Raw genomic sequence first — 20,701 nt, forward strand, 5'->3', positions numbered from 1 at the left:
TATAGAAAGTGTGCGTCAAAGTTTGGACAAAAATGCCAAAAATTCACAAATAAAAAATATTAAAAAAATGTAACAATATTGAACTATACTAGAAAACATTTGAAGTGTATTTTTGATTGTGTTTCTATCAACTGTTCACAAAGCAATTGTTTTGAGATTTGACAACTGTAATTTGAAAACTTTAAAAATTCGTTTGTTAAAATGCTTTGTTTGGTCAACTTTGAAGTACGGATGTGAAACCTGGACGCTAACGACAAAAACCCGAAAAAAGCTTGAAGCTGCAGAAATGTGGTTTTACCGAAAAATTCTTAAAATTCCATGGACAGCTTTTCGAACCAACAGAGCAGTTCTCCAACAGATGGGCCTGGAGCAGCAGATAATGAGATCTATAGAAATGCGGCAACTGAAGTTCTTGGGTCACAGCGTAAGGAAAGGCGAACTTGAAGATTTATCTTTAAGTGGGAAAATAATAGGAAAACGGTCAAGAGAAGCTCAAAGATTCACATTTTTGCACAATTTTCAACCACAAATCAAAAACCCTACTAAAATTTGGCAAGACGCACGAGATCGATCAAACTGGAACATCATTGTACAATGTACATCGAGGGCTGTATCAGCCATGATACCTACAGAGAGAGAATGTACCATGTGGACCTCATTGTCAGTGAACAAAATAGCAAATTTTGTCATAATCTTTCTTGCTCAGTTTGTTTTGTCGTCCAGAAGATCCATGGATACTCGGCACAGCAATTGAACAAATAATGTCATAAAATGGAATCCAGCATGTTTGCTGATGTCTGTTCTGAACAAATGTGCTGCAGTAGTGTACTTTGTATGTGTAACTGCACTTTGTATGTGTAAATATAATCTTTCTTTCATCAAAAAAACACTGACCTGTTTTACCCTTACTTAGGGGCAAAACCAGTCATTTGACTCTGTCGTAAAAATGATGTTAAAAATTGAGACATTTTTAACTTTGTGAAGATATACACAATAATACCAAAATGTGACCAGTCTTGCCCCGCACTACCCGATTACAGCTAGGTATGAGCGGATAAGTTAAGTTACCTGCCGTCCGCTACATAACATAACGGCAAATCTACGTGTGTATGAAGCACTAGCCAGAATGCGATTAGATATTCTTACAAAAATTTATTGATTTATTAAAATTGAAACAAATAAATTGACTTGACTTTCTTGTGGGAACCATGAAAGCAAACTTGAACAAATGATTCCATAAATTAGAGCGAAATGTGGGTAATTGTGTTGAGCGTCTTTACACACAGTGGAAATTCGTGACTGGGGTTCTGCTCCACATGGTAGGGTTACGGTATTCCAGGGTACTCAGCAGGGATTAGAATCTTTTTGACCTTATGTGCGGGGAAACTTCCTTTCTTCTTCGTTCTTTCATTTTGACCAATTCTGGAAGCCCAGGAGAAATCATCGTAGCCGGGTGATGTAATTCTATCACCTACACTCATTGCTATTTCTCCATCTAGCGGATCATGTTCTTGTATTGCTTCGAACACTTGGCTGTGTCCTCCGAAGAAGTGATACATACTGTCAACAGAAACAGCATCGTAGGTTCGGTCTGCGTCGGCTTGCATCAGCTCATACACAATCCTTCCCACCTGCGAGGAATGCCAAGTTAATCATCGACATTGGTGGTCATAGACCTGCCAGGTTGGCGCATATATAGAAGCAGGCTACTTTGTGTCGCTGTCCTATGTTTACTTGTTTGATGAGTTAAAGCAGGGGTGAACAGCTACTCACAACCACGGCTGCATCAATTAGGATTTTGAATGCAATGCAGCAAAGATGATAAAAGCAGTTTAACTAAATTAGGTCATAAAACCATAATTATTTTCATTAAAAGACAAATTTAACATATTTTGCGTCTAGCGAGATAAGCTGACACAAAGTAGCCTAAATTATGTTTGTGGGAATATTTTGAACAGATTTAGCAGACAACATAGGTGATTGATTGAACAAGCATAGTATTTCTTCTGGAAAATTGAAGCACATCTGACACCACTATACTCTGAGCACACAGTTTCGCATTTTACATTTTCAAATTATATTTCTTTTCTGTAGAGGAATCTAAGAATTTTTCATTGTTACCACATTTAGCTTATTTATCATGTAGCCTACTTCTGCCTATTAAGGAAGAGATTGCCAGATGTTTCCCTGAACATTATACACAAACAAAGACGTGCAACATCACACAGCGCTCTCACATTCGATGAATACGTTCCGACAAAGAAGTCGCATTGAGTCAAGAGCATGACGTCATTGATGATGTCGATCAAGCCGCTGTTGGTAAAGCGGAACCGGATTGTCCGATCAGCGGCGTGAGGATCGTGAATCATCGTGTAGTTCTTGTATCTGAAAGGAATCAAAACTCAAACCGAGGTAACGGCGGTTCCGAATCGCGGTCTCGAGGGACTCGCGGAAGAGGAAATTGTGTTTCCTTCAGTATTCTTACTTTTTAAACTCCTCGATCACATGAGGCTCATCGGTTGCTACGAAAACCCGTCTGGTTGCTATGGTATTCGTCATCATGTCGTGTCGGTCGAACCATTCACCGACGTGGCGCATGTATTCATCCACGCCGTGGAACTTCGCTTCTCTGATCAGCTTGTCCGTCCGACGTACGTGCACTCTGCAACGTCACAAGTTGTATATTCAACGGTAGTCAGACCCATGGGCATGCGACAGCTCAGCAAGTGCATTTCAGCCACCTACTGCCCAAGTCAGCAAATGAAATTTTCATCGAGCATCCGACTTGCTTGGTAATCTTTTGCTAAACTGAATTTGCTGACTTGTGACATGCCAAGTTTCGGCTTGCTGCTCAGTTGTCACTTGCTCAACTGTCATTTGCTCAGTTCACAACTGCTGACTTGTTGGAGATTCATTTTCAATGACGTATTTATCCCATGATTATGACGTAGAAGGAAGTTACACAATGTACGCACCCCACAATAGGGTGCAGAAACTCAATCGCCCGTTTTGTTTCGCCGACCTTTTTGGACACTCGGGGCTTGAGTCGCATCAAATGTTTCATGATCTGACCGATCCACCAAACATTTGGGTCGTCATGGCAACCGCTCAATCGTTCTGAAAATGTCACTTACTGTTAAAAGGAAATGAAGAGAAACAAAGTTTTCCGCTATTTTTGAAAAAAATCTTTGTGGGTGTTTTCGGATAAATAAAACAGTGAACTGCACAAACTTCACTTTAGTATGATCAGTCCGTCTGCAACACTGAAATGGGCAACGGAATAACTTTTGAAACGTGTTCGCTAAACATGTGTTTAGTTCCTATATATTGGGTTGGTACTTTAAAAAAAATAGGTTTGTTCATTTAAAGAGGTGTCAACCAGGCTACCAACGTAAATGTTATTTTAGTTTGTTTTTGATCCTTTATCTTCGGACTGACAAAGCCTTGATATTCCTGGTAATTTCGCGTACTCGTTGAGGTTTTTGACGCAGGGTAGGTAATTACTAAGATTGACAGAGAGGACTTTCCGATTGTTGAAGTGTTGTTGCTGGGGAGTTATTCCTTTCATTAGGTACCGCTGAATGGAAAGCAGTCCTCAAGCGCACAACCCGAGAGTCGAACCAGCAGCGCTTGATCTTGAAGCTTCTTTGTTCACGAAGTCACCAGCTCAATTCAATACCACAAGCTTGAAATCCCCACAAACTAGCCTATTTGCTATTACCAAGGATTCCTGAAGGAACAGTGCAAGGGGCGAACAAAGTCGTGGGGGGGAAAGCGCCTCTGATGATCACCTTCACAACTCTGACGTCATCAGGAGTGGGGTTGTTTGTCTTTTCTCCTGGAGCGTAAATAGTTGGTAAAAAATCATTTTGACGCAATAATTGAGTTACGAAATATGACGTGTGGAAATGAACACAGTGTTTTAGTAATCCAATGAACCCTAACCAGAATTTAATCGAGTTATGGAAACTTTTACTGCAAGATTTCATCATTTTACAATCAAATTATAAATTTTATAGTTGTGACTAATGACTCTGTTGCACCTTTCCATTCAGGTACGTTTGAAGTGTCCACTTGAGAGCACGTCGGAGCCACTGGTTTGAACACGTCATCCATGTTGACGTAATTTCCTCTAGAAAGGTCAAGGGTCAATGTCCGATTAGTTCCGAGCGCGATGAAGAAGCAAATCGCGTAGTGATGAAGAAGACATCCCAATCCACAACCGACCGCTAACTGACAGATCAACCTTCGCGCTGACTCGCAGTCTGCTGGATTCTAAATCATAATTGACCCTTTATTGGAAACTTTTCTGCTCTTCCGCATTCACCAAAAATACGAAAAATAAAAGACGAGGTACATGTTAATCTTTCATCAATTTGTTTTTGAAGCTTTGCGTTTGTTACTTAAATAATAGTACAGAAAATATAAGCTGTCACATAAAACGCCGTTGAAGTCGCGCCATTGTATCTGTAAACGTGTTAAAATAGCAAATGCTTTGGATCAACTACCACCCACAATGATGATGGTGGTTCAGCATCACCGCTCACAATGATGATGGTGGTTCAGCATCACTGCTCACAATGATGATGTTGGTTCAGCATCACCGCTTACAATGATGATGGTGGTTCAGCATCACCACCCACAATGATGATGGTGGTTCTGCATCACCGCTCACAATGATGATGGTGGTTCAGCATCACCGCTCACAATGATGATGGTGGTTCAGCGTCACCGCCACAATGATGATGGTGGTTCAGCATCACCGCTCACAATGATGATGGTGGTTCAGCATCACCGCCCACAATGATGATGGTGGTTCTGCATCACCGCTCACAATGATGATGGTGGTTCAGCATCACTGCCCACCATGATGATGGTGGTTCAGCATCACCGCCCACAATGATGATGTTGGTTCAGCATCTCCACCCACAATGATGATGTTAGTTCAGCATCACCGCCCACAATGATGATGGTGGTTCAGCATCACCGCTCACAATGATGATGTTGGTTCAGCATCACCGCCCACCATGATGATGGTGGTTCAGCATCACTGCCCACAATGATAATGGTGGTTCAGCATCACCGCCCACAATGATGATAGTGGTTCAGTTCAACCGCCCACAATGATGATGGTGGTTCAGCATCCCCGCCCACAATGATGATGGTGGTTCAACATCACCACCCACCATGATGATGGTGGTTCAGCATCACCGCCCCACAATGATGAGTAATGGTTCAGCATCACCGCCCACCATGATGATGGTGGTTCAGCATCACTGCCCACAATGATAATGGTGTTCAGCATCACCGCCCACAATGATGATGGTGGTTCAGCATCACCGCCCACAGTGATGATGGTGGTTCAGCATCATCGCCCACAATGATGATGGTGGTTCAGCATCACCGCCCACAATGATGATGTTGGTTCAGCATCCCCGCCCACAATGATGATGGTGGTTCAACATCACCACCCACCATGATGATGGTGGTTCAGCATCACCGCCCACAATGATGAGTAATGGTTCAGCATCACCGCCCACAATGATGATGTTGGTTCAGCATCACTGCCCACAATGATGAGCGTGGTCCATTCAGAACTCAATAGGTGTTTGGCACTAAAGCTGTCAGTACATTGGGAGCCATGGGATTCCATCAAAAGAGTTTCAAGTTGCTCAGAAGATTCTCTACGAGCAACAGATGTTCGGCTTCAGTTAGTTTGCAAACCTCTTGAAATAAAGAACCTTGCGCTTCAGATGAACAATAAATTTGGTTTAAGACAAAACAAACAGCGACACAATGGCAGCTTCTAAGTTTGAAAACCTTAGAAACACAGTTATAACGTCCTCTTCAATTATCACCTGCAAATCATGAATTCTTTTTGCCACAATTTCTTGTAAGGTTTTCATTTCTTTCTTGCTTTCACTCTCATGTTCTTTTACAAACACTTCAAGTTCGGCGACGACTTCTCTGAAACGGAAAGTTTGTTGAGCTTCATTTGCCATGTCATTGGCTCTCGGGAGGACTCACACGATGCCAGAGTTGGGTAAGTTACATAATTTTCAGTTCAATTACGTTACGATTACACCATCAACATTTTTGATTACATTACAATTGCATTGTTCTGAACTGTTTAAATTACAATTATGCCATAGACAAAGAACCAGATGGCATTTAACATAACAACATGAAAGTAAACTAAAAATTACAAACGTTTTCGGCCATACTCATGTTAGCCCTTTTCAATTAACCAACTAAATGATGTTCTTCACCAATTGAAATTACAGATCTAATCTGCATACCCAAAAATCGAAAAAAGAAACGCATAAGAATGAAACGGCAAGGCAGAGGAGAGGCAAAATCACATGACGCTTAATTGCCTAAGAAGAACACAAATCAATGACGCAAAATTACTTGGACATTTAACAGATAGGAGGGGCATGCGGCAAACAGCTGCCTATTGGGGCGAAGATTGCCTATTGAGGCAATTTTTTTTTCATTAAGACACCGAATCTTAGCACGTGGAAGAATCCTCGAGAAATATTTCAAGTTTTATTAAAAAGAAAGTTAAAAGAAACGCGAAGAGAGCTTCGCATGGCAGAGCGAAAATATGAAGAACACAAAAGACAAATGTTGAATATTCTCCCTTTCCGTAAAAAAACGTCTTTAATTTGTCTGCTCACACAACAGTTCAAAAGATTATCGACTGAAACCATCAAGACGCACCAGCGAAAGCTTGCTAACTTGTGGAGTAGGCAAAGAGTCAAAATCCCTAACTGCATAATTAATCATGGACATAAAAAGCAAACTAACGCAATGAGAATATGTCAATAGATTCTGAAACTAAAAACGAAATCAAATTTATGGTAAAACGTTTCATGAGCAGCTGCAAACAGATGTGCTCGTCCAAAAGAAATCAGGCCATTCACAAAGCACTCAAATCTCTGTCTTCAAACAAGGACATTAAAATCTGCAAGTTCTTCATAGGAAAAGGACACAGCGATTCTCGACTCCTCCGATGATTCCTCCAAATTGGACACGACTGTTAACAAAATTTAAAGAAATCAACTTCAATACCAAAGTTCATCCCATTAGTTTTAAAGAAAAGTCCGTTGCGCATTATATGAGAAACTACCTGAAAATATTAGATAAAGACATAACACGGAAATTAACTCCTTCTGCGAGCAGCTCGGGTAGGCTTTACGGTCAAAGTTCACAAAAACGATAACTCTGCTCGTCCTATGGCATCTACGGTTTCTACCCCTGAATACCGTTTGGAAAAATTTTTGGACTCTATCATCAAACTATATATGGCGAATAATTACATGCTCAATTCTACTAACGATTTTTTCAGAAAAACTCAATAGTTTTCGAAGTGGTAGGAATCAACTAATGGTTAGTTTCGATGCAAAATCATTGTTCACCAATGTTCCTTTAAATTAAACTAGTGACGTTATCGCCAATTGTATTTTTTCGCAAAACCAGCCCAACCTTCCACCCATCAAAAAATATTTTTTTTATGAAACTGTTGCACATGGCCACCGAAGGTATGTTTCTATACAAAGGCAAATTCACAGTGTGTACACCAAAATGTCACTGGGGAGACAAGCGCCGTTTCTAGCTAATTTGGGGTCGCTGATCACGATGATGGTCATTAAAAGATGCTCCTGTGTGCAGTTTTTGAAAAAAATTGAAGTTTCGTTTGATACACTGCATTGCATTATGTAAAGCTATCATTAGACACTCAGAGACTCTAATCGAAATGATTTATAGCGATGTGTAAAAAATAGTGTTAGAATGTTTTCGCAATCTTAGCTATTTAACACTCCGCTTGTCAATAGCAAAAATGAGTTCGCCAACCCTACCTTATGAATCCCTGGCTGAAATGCAAGGTAATGCCGGTGTATATGGGCCATTATAACTGTGTAAGGATGATTTTTTCCTGCAATGAAGACCTAGAAGCTGGGCTCCTCACATCGTTTGTGCAGATTGTTCATCAAAGCTAGCTGCATGGAAAATAAGACAGAAGAGAAGTTTGTTTTCCGTCCCCATGTTGTGCCGTGAACCCTTCAATCATGCATCTGACTGTTAATTTTACCTCACCAAACTGCCCAAGTATTGAATAACCCAAATCGGCTGCCATTGAGTATCCTCATGTCCCACTGCAATACGACCTGTGTGGCATTATGCTGATGACCCTGACTTATCCATTCCTGTATATCCAGTGACTGAACACTAACAGAGTGATAATGACTCAAGCATTGCATCAGATTCTCATGCTTCCTTGTCTGACTGCTTCGAACCCAGACCACGAGGCGACCACCACGAAATCTCATTACCAGAGTTCAACGATTTGGTCAGAGCACTGTCAATGAGATATACAGAGTTACTTGCTTCACGGCTGCAACAGTGGAAACTTACAGGTAAAGCAGTGGCTGTTCGGGGTGTTCGTGAACGAGGAAAGGAGTTCATTGACTTTTTTTCTAACAAGGTGATTGATGATGGAGTCCAGGTGACATTTTTCCGAAATGGGCCGTTTTGACGAGTCCGATTTGGCGAATCCGATTCGGAGAGTTCCCTATTCGGAGATTTTTCAAAAATTCAACGACGCCTTCTGTTTATTTAGAGAATTTTTGTATTTTATTTCACAATATTCATTTGCATATTTTATTCTACCTTCTTTGCGTCATGTTTATGTCATTCGTCATGTCATTCATTTTTTAAATAAGCTATTTGTTGATTTTACATGATATTTCAAATATACCTCATCCAGTGTTTAGTTTTGAGTGCCTTCAGCCTGTAAGTTTGTATTTTGAACAGACTGTTCAAAATATTTGTTTTACTGTACATCAAAACAACCTTTTTCACAAAAAGATGCTGTAACTCAAAACAGTCAAAGAATTTTTGATGTCAACAAAACTTGGAATGTAACGTAAAGGCAAACCAAACGTGGCAGCTTATAGGTTTCATCGAAAGAAAATATGTTTGCAACCACCTAATTGGTCAAGTTCAACTTCGGTACGGTAGCCTAGCTCCCGGCTAGCAAAAATTGTCATTTTTACATCGTTTTAACGTCGCCAGACGTTGAAATCGTGTATAAAAGGGAACTTTTGCTGACCAGGTATAGGTTGAAACTGAGAAACATTTACAGAAGCCATTTGATTTGTTCAAAGAACCCAACTTGCCTAACAATTCGTATTTACATTGATTCAATGTCTGAATACGTTGAATCACTCAGTTGGCCTATCGTTTTTCTTTAGATTGATTTCACGTCTAAACAGGTTGATTCAATGCAAAAAAAACTGTTTTGCTGACTGGCGCAGCGCGCTTGTAAATGCATTGGTCAATTGGCCATTTCGCCGATCAATTGCAACACCAATTTGCTCCAACAGCGTTTCATGATTAACAATAGAGGTTAATGAGATAAAGTCTCAGTGAAAACGTGTCATCTAAGTTTGCATACAGACGGCGCGACGCAGGATACATGTCAATTTTATGTGAGCAAACATTTTAATTTAATAGTTCAAAGATAAATTTAATTAGCTTTTTATTTTTCGCTAAATTTCATTTCAATTTATTTTTTTTTGTCGCAATGCAAAAGAAACGATATTGTGGAATAAAATACAAAATTTCTCTAAATAAACAAGAAGGCGTCGTTGGATTTGGAATTTTGTAATGGTTGAGGATTCGAATATAGTCTGTTTGCATACAGACGGCTACGTAGGATACATGTCAATTTTATGTGAGCAAACATTTTAATTTAATAGTTCAAACATTTTTCGCTCAATTTCATTTCAATTTATTTTTTTTTATCGGAATGCAAAAGAAACGATATTGTGGAATAAATACAAAATTCTCTAAATAAACAGAAGGCGTCATTGGATTTTCAAAAAATCTCCGAATAGGAAACTCCCCGAAAAAGGCTGTCTTCAAATAGGGAACTCTCCAAATCGGACTCGCCGAATAGTAGCAGACCCCATTTTGCAATGATGTTGTGGGACTGATGGGTGATCTGGAAGGTCATCATGATTCAGAGGATTGGCGATTCGTCATCGACTCTTCTAAGGAAAGTCTCAAAGCAGTAGGCTACTACTGCATAATGGGAATAGAAAGCCATCACTCCCTGTTGCATATTCTACAACAAGAGTCGGCAACGTGCGGCCCGCGGGCCGCGTGCGGCCCTTTTCCATTTTTTGTGCGGCCCTTTAACTTCTTCCAGCTATTTTTCCCCAAATAAGGCTATTAAAATTAACTAATTGAGGCTATTTTCATCTCGATTTACACAATTTCGAAGCGAAGTAATATGACCGTTTTTGCACTCCCCTGTTCCTGTGAAATAATTTTTGCGCCTGTAGAAATCCAGCTTGAATTGAATTCATTGCAGGCGGATGACATTCTTGTACAAAATTTTAATATGATAAACTCCATTGCTGAGAATATAAATTAGTGTTTATTTGATGTGCGCCCTCCTGTAAGCATTACATTTTCCTAACTGGCCCTTGTGTTAAAAAGGTTACCCATCCCTGTTCTACAACCATGAAGGAGTCAACAGAATGTATGAAAGCTATCTTGGAAGCCATCAAATACGATACATTCCAATGGTACCTGTGTGGAGATTTAAAGTGTTGAACATGCTGATGGAAATGCAATTGGTGTACAGTACACAAAGTACTGTTGTTTCTTATGTCTATGGGACAGTCGGGCACGGCAATACCACTACATTCAACATGAATGGCCTCCTAGGACATCATACAACCCTGGAGAGCACAATGTGGCCAACATTATACTTGTTGATCCGAGAAGAATCCTTATGCCGCCCTTACATATCAAGCTAGGCCTTATAAAAAAGTTTGTTGTTTCCCTGAAAACTGAGGCAGCAATTAATCAGTTAAAGGCACTATTCCCAGCTCTGTCTAATGCAAAAGTTACAGATGGAGTTTTTACTGGTATAGATGTGAAAAAAAAATATTGGAAGATGAGTTGTTAGAGAGCTTGCTGAATGGAACTGAGAGAACTGAATACATTAGTCTAAAGGCGGTGGTGCATAACTTTCTGAGAAACCATAGAATAGCATTTTCATGGAGGTGAACGATTCCACCAAGATTTTGCAAGTATAGAGAGGCGATACAAGTGCAAGGATAGCCGGGCGATGTTGGATGGATTTTGCTAGTCGAGGAAGAGAGTCTGTACTGGTGAATAGGGGGCAAAGGTTCTGAGTCTTGCCTCAACTGGATAGTCACAGGCGCTATTATTTCTGACCACGTTCATTTAGCACAGTGCACCCTAACTCTGGTTATATATATATACAAAATAATACAACTTTTTTAATTTTTTGAAAACTCTTTTTCTCAAAAATGGTACACAGGAGCTCATTTTAATGATGAAATTCGCGTTCAGCATTGTCGACTTAAAAACTATAAAACATGTATCTATTGCCAGTGACAAATTGTTTAGTCAAAATGTACACACTGTGTTATATAAACAAATTGACGGTGTGACAGTGGGCTTGCCTCTGGGTCCAACAGTAATCAATTTCTTTTTGGCGCAGAATAAAATCTTTGCTGAAACTGATATGAATTGTACTTACGTCACGTTGACGATATTTTTGCTATATTCGAGAATGAGAATTCTTGTACGCAGTTTCTTAACATACTTAACTCACAATATCGCAATATAACCTTTACAGTAGAAAAAGCCACTCAGACCATCTCCTTTCTCGATGTCGAAATCAAAATTAATAGCTACAAATTTAATACTTGTGTTTGACGAAAATCAACCAATACTAACCTAGTTCTGAATTTCAACGCTATATTATATGCCTCTAACGACAAGTCTGGATTGATTAAGTGCCTGCTAAAGCGAGTATGAGACATTTTCTCCAGTTCTCATCGTTTTAATAATGAAGTCAATCGATTACGTTCTTATTTTAAGGCTAATAACTATCCCTCGTGGTTTTTTAATAAAGTGCTGAGAGGGTTTTTAGATTCAAGTTCTACTGAGTCTCAGACGGAGAAACGTGAACGCGAATTAAGAAACTTTCTCACTGTTCCTTTTATTGGTTAAGAATCCAAACGTTTTGTCAAGAATATGTCTAATTTTATTGGATTGAATTTCAACAATGATATTATTCCCGTGTATAAAACATTTAAAGTTGGTTATTATTTTCATCTTAAATCTGAAACTCCCTCCTTTCTGTGTTCAAATGTTGTGTACCGTATAAGTTCACTTGTTCGCGCGACTCGGACTGTAAATACAGTACATTGGTATGTCCACGCGACATTTGGCCACAAGAGTGAGGGAGCATTTGGATTTAACTCCTCTCAACAGAAAAAGTGCCATTAAAGATCATATACTCGATTGTCAAACTTGTTCAAACAATAAACCATCCCTGGAGTCTTTTGGAATTGTACGTAAATGCTTCACCGAATTTGATACTAAAATTCATGCTTGCTCATAAAATCTTGCAATCCTCGCCTCAATAGGCAGCTGTTTGCCGCAGGCGCCTCCTATCTGCTAAATGTCTTCACGTAATTTTGGTTTGTTTCATTGGTTTGTGTTTTTTTCTCGGCAATTAAGCGTCATGTGATTTTGCCTCTCCTCTGCCTTGCCGTTTCATTCTTATACGTATTTTTTTTCGATTTTTGTGTATGTAGATTAGATCTATAATTTCAATAATGAAGAATATCAGTCAGTTGGTTAATTGAAAAGGGCTAACATGAGTATGGCCAAAAACGTTTGTAATTTTTAGTTTATTTTCATGTTATTATTTTAAATGCAATCTCTGGAGACTTCACCCCAGAGGAATTTGCCGCCACCCTCCGCCTAGTGAAACCACACAAGTCTCCAGGGCCGGATAAGATCTGCCCTGAGCTTGTGCTCCATGCTGGCCATGCTCTAAAGTCCTGGTTACGTAGATTCCTCTCTTCCTGCCTGCACCACCTCACAATCCCAAAAATCTGGAGAAGAGCTTTAGTAGTTGCGATCTTTAAGCCTCACAAGCTACCAGAGGACCCAAGGAGTTATCGTCCGATATCCCTCCTCTGTGTTCCTTTCAAGATCCTCGAAAGACTGATCTACTCACGCGTCAACCCAATCATCGACCCGCTCCTCCCAAAAGAGCAAGCTGGGTATCGACGCGGAAAATCCACTGTAGATCAGGTCACACTCTTAACCCAAGACATCGAGGATTGCTTTGAGGCAAAAAAAAAGGCCGGCGCTGTCTTTCTATATCTTACAGCTGCCTATGACACTGTATGGCATCGCGGCCTTACTTGCAAGCTGCTTCGCCTGATTCCTGACCGACATATGGTTCATATGATTATGGAACTTGTCAGGAATCGAAGCTTCACCCTCACCACCGGTAGCTCACGGCGAGACAGACTAAGACGCCTGAAAAACGGCGTCCCACAGGGATCGGTCCTGGCTCCACTTCTTTTCAATATCTACACCCACGACCTGTCAACAACGGTCTCCGCAAAATACGCTTATGCGGACGACCTGGCAATTCTCCACTCCACAAAGTCGTGGGAAAATCTAGAAGACACCTTGACCCAGGACATGAAAACTCTCTCAGCCTATCTCCAGAACTGGCGACTGAAATTCAGCGAAACCAAAACTGTGGCAGCAGCTTTCCACCTCCATAATCGGGAAGCTGATCGTGAGCTACACGTCCAGAACAACGGAAAGTCTCTGTCCTTCTGCCCCGAACCAAGATATCTTGGGGTGACACTGGACAGATCGCTCACATACCGCCACCATTTGGTGTCACTGCGCAAGAAACTCACATCCCGCGTTGCGCTACTCAAGCGCCTGGCAGGCTCTAGCTGGGGGGGCGAAGGCTGACACTTTGCGTATAGCAGCCTTAGCTCTTGTCTACTCTTCAGCAGAGTACTGTGCACCTGTTTGGTGTCGCAGTGCGCACTGCCATAACATCGACACTGCCATAAACAGTGCCCCGCGCACAGTGACCGGATGCCTGCGTCCCACACCATTGGACAATCTCCCCATTCTCGCTGGCATCCAACCTGCTGAGCTTCGTCGCGAAGAAGCCACTCTGTCCCTCGGTCGACGGGCACTGGAGCCTAACCACCTTCTCCACCACAAGATCTCTGCTCTCCCAAACGAGCACCCCCGTCGACTGAAATCCTGACATCCTTTCGTGCCAGCCGCTTAACTTCTTATCAACGAAGCTGATGTACAAGACATCTCTGCGGCTGCTTGGGTGGACCATAAATGGAGTTCTGAATGGAAGTCAAGTACCACCAGACTCTATTCGTTCATCCCCGACGCCGACACACGCCCCATCGGTCTAACACTACCAAGACAGGCATGGGTGCGCCTCAACCGTCTCCGTACGGCGTCGGGCTTTGTCGCTCAACCATGCACCAATGGGGAATGGCCTCTTCCTCCTCCTGTGAATGTGGTGCCGAGGAACACACCGCAGACCACATCATCAACGACTGTAACATCTTCAAGCCACCTAACGGAGTAGAAGGTCTGCGTGTCATGGATGATGAAACCAAAGACTGGCTGCTCTCTAGTAGCCTTCTAGTGTAGTCCGGGAACATCGTGAATCTGGGGTGGTAAAAGGATAAACCCTCGGCCCCAGACGCTCACGCTCATATGACGACGACGACGCGACGATTTTAAATGCCGTCTTGTTGCTAGATTTTATTTGTCTATGGTTAAGAAAAATTACCTCTCTACCAAAATTGTACAATTATACTGTAGGCCTAACTTCAATTACACAACAACAAAAAATCTCAATTACAATTGTACTTACAATTACATGAAAACATGTAAGTGATAACTTTCGATTACAATTACGATTGATTCAATTTTGCCTAAATTGAATTTATGACGTCATATCCATTTGTAATATCCACTGAGCAAACATTTCCATCAGTTACCGTTGCAGAAAAAGTAAAGTTTTGGAGCTCTTCTTTCGGTCAATTGACGTTTGATTTACATCTTCAACAAGCTCTTGAATCAATTCCTGCATCTGCAAGGACTTTCCCTCGACCTTTCTAGCGAATTGTCCAACTCGTGCCATGTTGTTGTCAATAGAATCTGAAATCAAATTGCCAGTTTGAGACCGAAATAAATCACCAAATAATTATAGATTGCTCCTTCGACGTCCGCTACAAGTTCAATGAAGGCCGGAGACAACAACTGTCACGTGACTGTATTCTTGTTTCCTTGTACGTCATAGTGAGAGCTTTACCTTCTAACCACAAATACACTTTAGTTGACCTTTTTCTGTTCAAGCTACTTGACTTTTGACGGTACGATACCTGAAGCGATTGGAGTACTTGTTGATTGCGCAATTGGAGATTCATTGCTGACGTCAGAGTAGAAAGCCAATTCACTGAAACAAATGATTTGCCTTCAGCTTTATAGTATCATGAAACACTTTCAAAGCTATATGTTGGACTGTTGATTAATAAACTCCGTTTCAAATAACAGGCAGAGTATTTGCGATTGCGACTTATACACCCAGTGGCTCCGAGAGGGGGGGGGAAGTCGGGCCAGTTTCCCTCTAACAAAACATTGTAAAGGAAAAACGACTAGTTTTTTGGTTTTGCACTTTTGAGGGGGGCCCATTTTTAGTACTAAAGTAAAAATGTACCACCTAAACAATCAACAAATTTTTAAATGAAGTGCGTAGTTCCAAGTAGCCTACTGTATTTCTCAATCATTGTAAATGTCGCTCTCGATGCTTCTCATCAAGAACAAATCATTTTCGTGTTAAGGTAGGCGATGTTGAACAGCTTCAAGACGTAAAATCTGAAGCTGAAATGATTTCTGTATCACTGAACGGTTTTCCACTGTATTGATAGTGTCAACTTGAAAACTGGTGCTGTTTTAGCTAAGTGGGAACTATTTTTGCTTGACAACTGAACCTTAACTTCAAAATCTGCGTTGGCCAGGCGTAGGATGTTGTATCCAACACAAGTTATCTGGAAAAGTTAAAGGTATCAGTCCAAGCACGATTAAAGAAAGTAAATCCTGTATATTTTTTGTTTATGGATCATCATCAGTCATCATCTCCGCCTGCAGCAGATTGCGCATCAACATGAGTTATTTGCTTCCAAGAGTGGCGATTTTGAGCCAGCTCGCCCGGTGTCGCCAAGTTGAGTCGCTCCATGATTGGATGTTGTCTTGCCATCGTTTTGGTTGTCTGCCACGTTTTCTTTTTCCTTCTACTTTTCCTTCTGTGCAAACTTTGCTGTGTCCGAATTGTGATCTTTTAGTGTGGCCATAGTTAATAAATATATAAATATAATAAATAATAATAATATTAATATGTATATTTATTAATTATGGTGTGGCCGAATAGTTTTAAAACTTTTGATTTTATTAACTTATTGCTGCAATTGGATGTAATTTTGTCATAGATAAAAGATCTTCTGTTTTCGTGTGGTCAAGTAGCCTTTTGTTGGTCATGCTTCTCATGATGTGATTTTGGAAGATAGTGAGTTTTTTCTTTATTTGAGTTTTTTGTTTATAAATGTTGTTGCTTAAATCAAGTTGGATTTCATAATGTTGCCTACAGACAGCGTTGTTCAAATGTCTTATCATTTTTGGAGTAATTGATTATCTGTAAGCTAGTGACATCTTTAAAGTCATAGCCCAGTCAGAGGGAAAATTCTGAAAAATCTAAAGAAAGCTGTCCTATCATGTTGCAAAGAAAATTGACTTCGAGAGAGTAATCAAGGCGTGGTGCAGTCAAACCCAATGCTTTACATTACCCTTTTGCAATTAAAGACCAACAGAGCTTGATCGGAAGCTGAGTCAATGCCAAAGTAGCCTACAACTAGCAGTTTAAAATTTGTGACTGGTGACTGCTTTGCATTATGTGGATTACGGTCTTAAACAAGATTCACTGATGAATGTAATGAAATTAAAGGAAGATGTAACCTAAGTAAGAGAAAGCTGAGAAGAGTAGGCTACTACTCGCAAGCAAAGTTGCAGTGGCAATCATAAATTTAAATGAAAATGACTTTCTTTTCCTGAGGACAGAACGCTTTTATAACTCCACTTAACTAGCAGAATCATTCGAAGGAAATGTATTCTACCGTACATTGCAAAGCATTCGATAGTTGTTGGAAGTGACAAATGTATCAACAAACTCAAACATATCGTCGATGAGTTTGAAGTTCCATGAAAATTTCATCGCATGTCTGTTGTGCAGTTGCGGGCATGTGGGACAAATTTAAACCATTTGTAGACTACAACAATGACATTTTTCAAGACAGTTTGGATGAGTTGTCAGATTTGGTACTTTTGACAGAAAGCCACACAGCAAACTTCAGCTGCAAACCAGAACGAATCACCCCATAATCTCTACACAAGGAATCATCGATTGCAACTTTCGAAAGGTTTTTCCAAATAGTTTTGTAATGATAGGCGTACCATATTTTCATCTCCTAAAAAGAGGACACGTTTTGCCAGTAGCCTAAGTAGAATTTTACGCTTGAAGAATCGTTTAGATCATTTATAGCCTATAGGCCTACGCAGCAAAGGTGACCGAAAAAAAAAACAAGAAATATTTTTTCTCATTTTAGTGCTTCCGCAAAAAGTGAAGAAAATACCTAATATTTATACAGTTTCAGTCAGACAGCCATGTTCGCAAAAATCTGCAAAATGTGACAAATCAGGCACGATCTCCACGTAGCCAAGCCTTAACTTTTTTCAACAAGGAATGGTCAGTCAGCCTTAACGAAATTGTTAAATTACTTGCAAGAAATATGATTAAAACAGTAGGCTGCACAAAGTGCACATAACCATTAAGAAGCTAAAAGCGGCGTGAACTAAAAATCCGTCCCTTTCCTTGCAACCTAGGCCATCCATGCAATGATTTCTTTTGCTGGAGGTTAGGCGTTATGCACATTGCACTTATAAACATGCGTTTCGATTTGTTTCAAGCAACAAACGAACCAAACTGAGTTGGTAATCAACAACGTCTACAAGCGTTGTATCAACATAAAGCATAGATGTAGTAGGTAAAAGAATAACTTTTTGTGAAAGTGTGAGCATGGCTTTTAAAATGTCGTTTAATATCTTACACCACCACTTTCACCATCACAAATGATGACGGCGGTCAATGACTGTCCTCGCGCAAAATTTGATTTAAAAAAAACGACTTAATTTCGCTATAACATATTTTGCTGGTGCTTGCATAGAAATAAAAATTTGAACAACGTTGAAACAATTTTAACTGAAAAGTCGTATTTTTGACTTAAGTAGTTCTTCAACTCAGGTCTTTAATTGATTGACAACAAGGTAGTGAAGCTCATAATTATAAACATTTGCGGTAGCTGCAGAAGTGGGCATCCGCTACTTTGAAAGCAGCGCGCTATCGCTACTCAGACTAAAAGTTATACGCGCCACCGCTACTTCTCCGCGCTAATTTTGTCTTAAACCGACAGTGAAAATCTCTATTTAAGTACCTTGTAAAGCAGAGATGTAGCATACATCAGTCGGACAGAGTTTTAGAGCTGTTAGGAGCCGGAGTCTCCGTTTTTGGCCGGAGTGGAGCTGGAGTCTGATTTTTTTGCCAGTTGATATATTTAACATGCAAGTGCTTGGTGCAGTGGTCATTTTTGTGCACTTCTGATTTTATTTTTTAAGTTGCTTTTTTAATTTATTTAAGAATATTCTTTTCTTTTCATGACAAGGGATAGGGCGGTATAAATGTTAGACGTAGACAACAATAAAAAATGTGGTTTATGTTTTGTGTTTTGAGGATGGTAGTTTGGAGTAATATTTCCAAAATAGTGGAAGCAGGAGTGGGTTTTGAATCGTAGACTTCGGGGTCGGAGTGCGGCAAGAGTCCAGAAAACATAACTCGGTACACCTCTGTAAGTCAAGTCAAAATGGCTTTGAAAACGAATGATGTCATGTTTTAGTACACATTTGTTCACATGGCCATTCCATTATATAAAATAAGCTCCAAGTGAATCTTATGTCCCAGTGTTTTCATAACAAATGTCCAAAAGTTTTTCTTTCTTTTTTGCTCTATAAATTGGAAATTTGAAAAGTAGCAGGTATAGCGGATGTAGGGGAAGGTATGGACCCATGACCATACCTGACCCATGAACCACACCCTTCCAAATTCGAATAACACCTTATAGTCGATTTTTAATCAACTAAATAAGTTGCATTTAGTTCAATTGTATTTCTTGGAAAGTTCTGGATGGAATCTTTTAAAATTTTGCAAGTTAGAGGGTGGGGTGTGATTTTGAGGTGTTTTAGTAAAATTTCTCGTTTGCGTTTGGAGCTTTACAAAAACTTAAATACAGCTAGCATCGAGATATAAAATTCAGAACTTGTAATGGGCTATATAGTGCAGGATTTAGTACAGTTCATTTAAACTTTACTTTATTCTAATTAAGTAAAGCTAAGATGGAACTTTGTCATCAACAGTTCTGACCGATGATCCACCAAAAGTGTTGTCCCTTGAACCACATAGTTCATGGGTTAGCACAATGCCTAATTGAGGGACAATAAACATGTTTCATTTATTTTTTATTTTAGAAATTATTGTGTATTGTAAGTAGAGTGTAAGGTATTTTAAAATGACTAGCGAAGCTGGTGATGCCTTATCAATTGTTTTTGTCCTCCCCCCACCACTTGCAGGAACGACAAAACAGACAGTCGACATTAAAAAGTTTTGAACCGACTTTTCGCAGTTTAATATTGCTTAATCTATTTTTGCAAACTGTTAGCAGTGTGCGCATTTGACAGAGTATTTATTGTATCATAAAAGTTTGCTCTAAACATCTTTAAGGTCAAACTTATCAGAGTGGTTCAAGGGTCCATACCCGGTGGTTCAAGGGTCCAAACGCGTTTGCACCCTTGAACCACTCTGATCACCGTCAATGTTGTCAAATATTTTTGTTGATCCTATAATTATATGTGGTTGAATTTTTTACACAATATACTGAAGTGATCACACTATGTTGTGTGGAAGTTTCGTCATCATAGAGTGATTGGTTAACCAACTATAGCTTTTAATGTGAAAAAGTGGCTCATCAGTCCATACCTCCCCCTACGACTGAAGCAAACGTAGTGTCCACTGATCAGTATTTAGTAGCGCGTTACTGCCCACCTCTGGGTAGCCGCAAGTTTATGTTGTTCATACCTCGCGTTTTGTTCTTGGAAATAGAAGGAACACAACATCATAAATAAAACAAGAAGAAGAATCACTGGCAATAGCCGCCACGTCGTCTTCCATCCAAAGCTCATTGGGATTGATAAATAAATTTGTATTTTTTAACACCTGCAAAGACATCGAATGAAACTCACACAATAAAACCGGCCAAACTAAAAGTTTGATTTGTGAAGTGTTGGATTTATTTCGGGGTAAGCGGAAAACCCACCGTAGATCAGGGCACACTCAACACGAAGACATCGAGGATTGCTTTGAGGCAAAAAGAAGGCTGGCACTGTCTTTTTAGATCGTAGCCTAGTGCTGCCTACGACACCGTATGACATGATTAATTGATTATGCTGGGAAGGTTGAAATATTTTAGCAGTTATTAAGGCTGATAGTGATACAGATTCAGTACCAGTAGGCCTACAGTTTTTGTTTAAAAACGAATGACTGAGTTAAGTCAATACATGAAGAGCCCTTTTCCAAAACCACGTAGGTCGTTGGCGCCACTTTTACTGAAATTGAGTTTAGAACAGGGGTTTTCGA

The 20,701-nt window shown here is 40.1% G+C and overlaps 1 protein-coding gene across 1 annotated transcript; it reads right to left on the reverse strand.

Moving 5' to 3' along the window:
- Positions 1–1,193: 1,193 nt before the first annotated feature.
- Positions 1,194–20,218, reverse strand: LOC145771295 (alpha-(1,6)-fucosyltransferase-like). The gene is made up of 10 exons (XM_082583035.1): positions 20,144–20,218; positions 15,291–15,364; positions 14,907–15,066; positions 5,859–5,967; positions 4,044–4,275; positions 3,722–3,838; positions 2,976–3,117; positions 2,486–2,662; positions 2,238–2,385; positions 1,194–1,631 (listed from the first exon to the last, which is right to left on the reverse strand). The coding sequence occupies exons 1-10, from the start codon at positions 20,182–20,184 to the stop codon at positions 1,326–1,328; spliced, it is 1,506 nt and encodes a 501-aa protein (XP_082439161.1). The 5' UTR covers positions 20,185–20,218; the 3' UTR covers positions 1,194–1,325.
- Between the last annotated feature and the right edge of the window lie 483 nt (positions 20,219–20,701).

The sequence above is a fragment of the Aplidium turbinatum genome, chromosome 5 (genome assembly GCF_918807975.1).
Source record: "Aplidium turbinatum chromosome 5, kaAplTurb1.1, whole genome shotgun sequence".
NCBI lineage: Eukaryota > Metazoa > Chordata > Ascidiacea > Aplousobranchia > Polyclinidae > Aplidium > Aplidium turbinatum.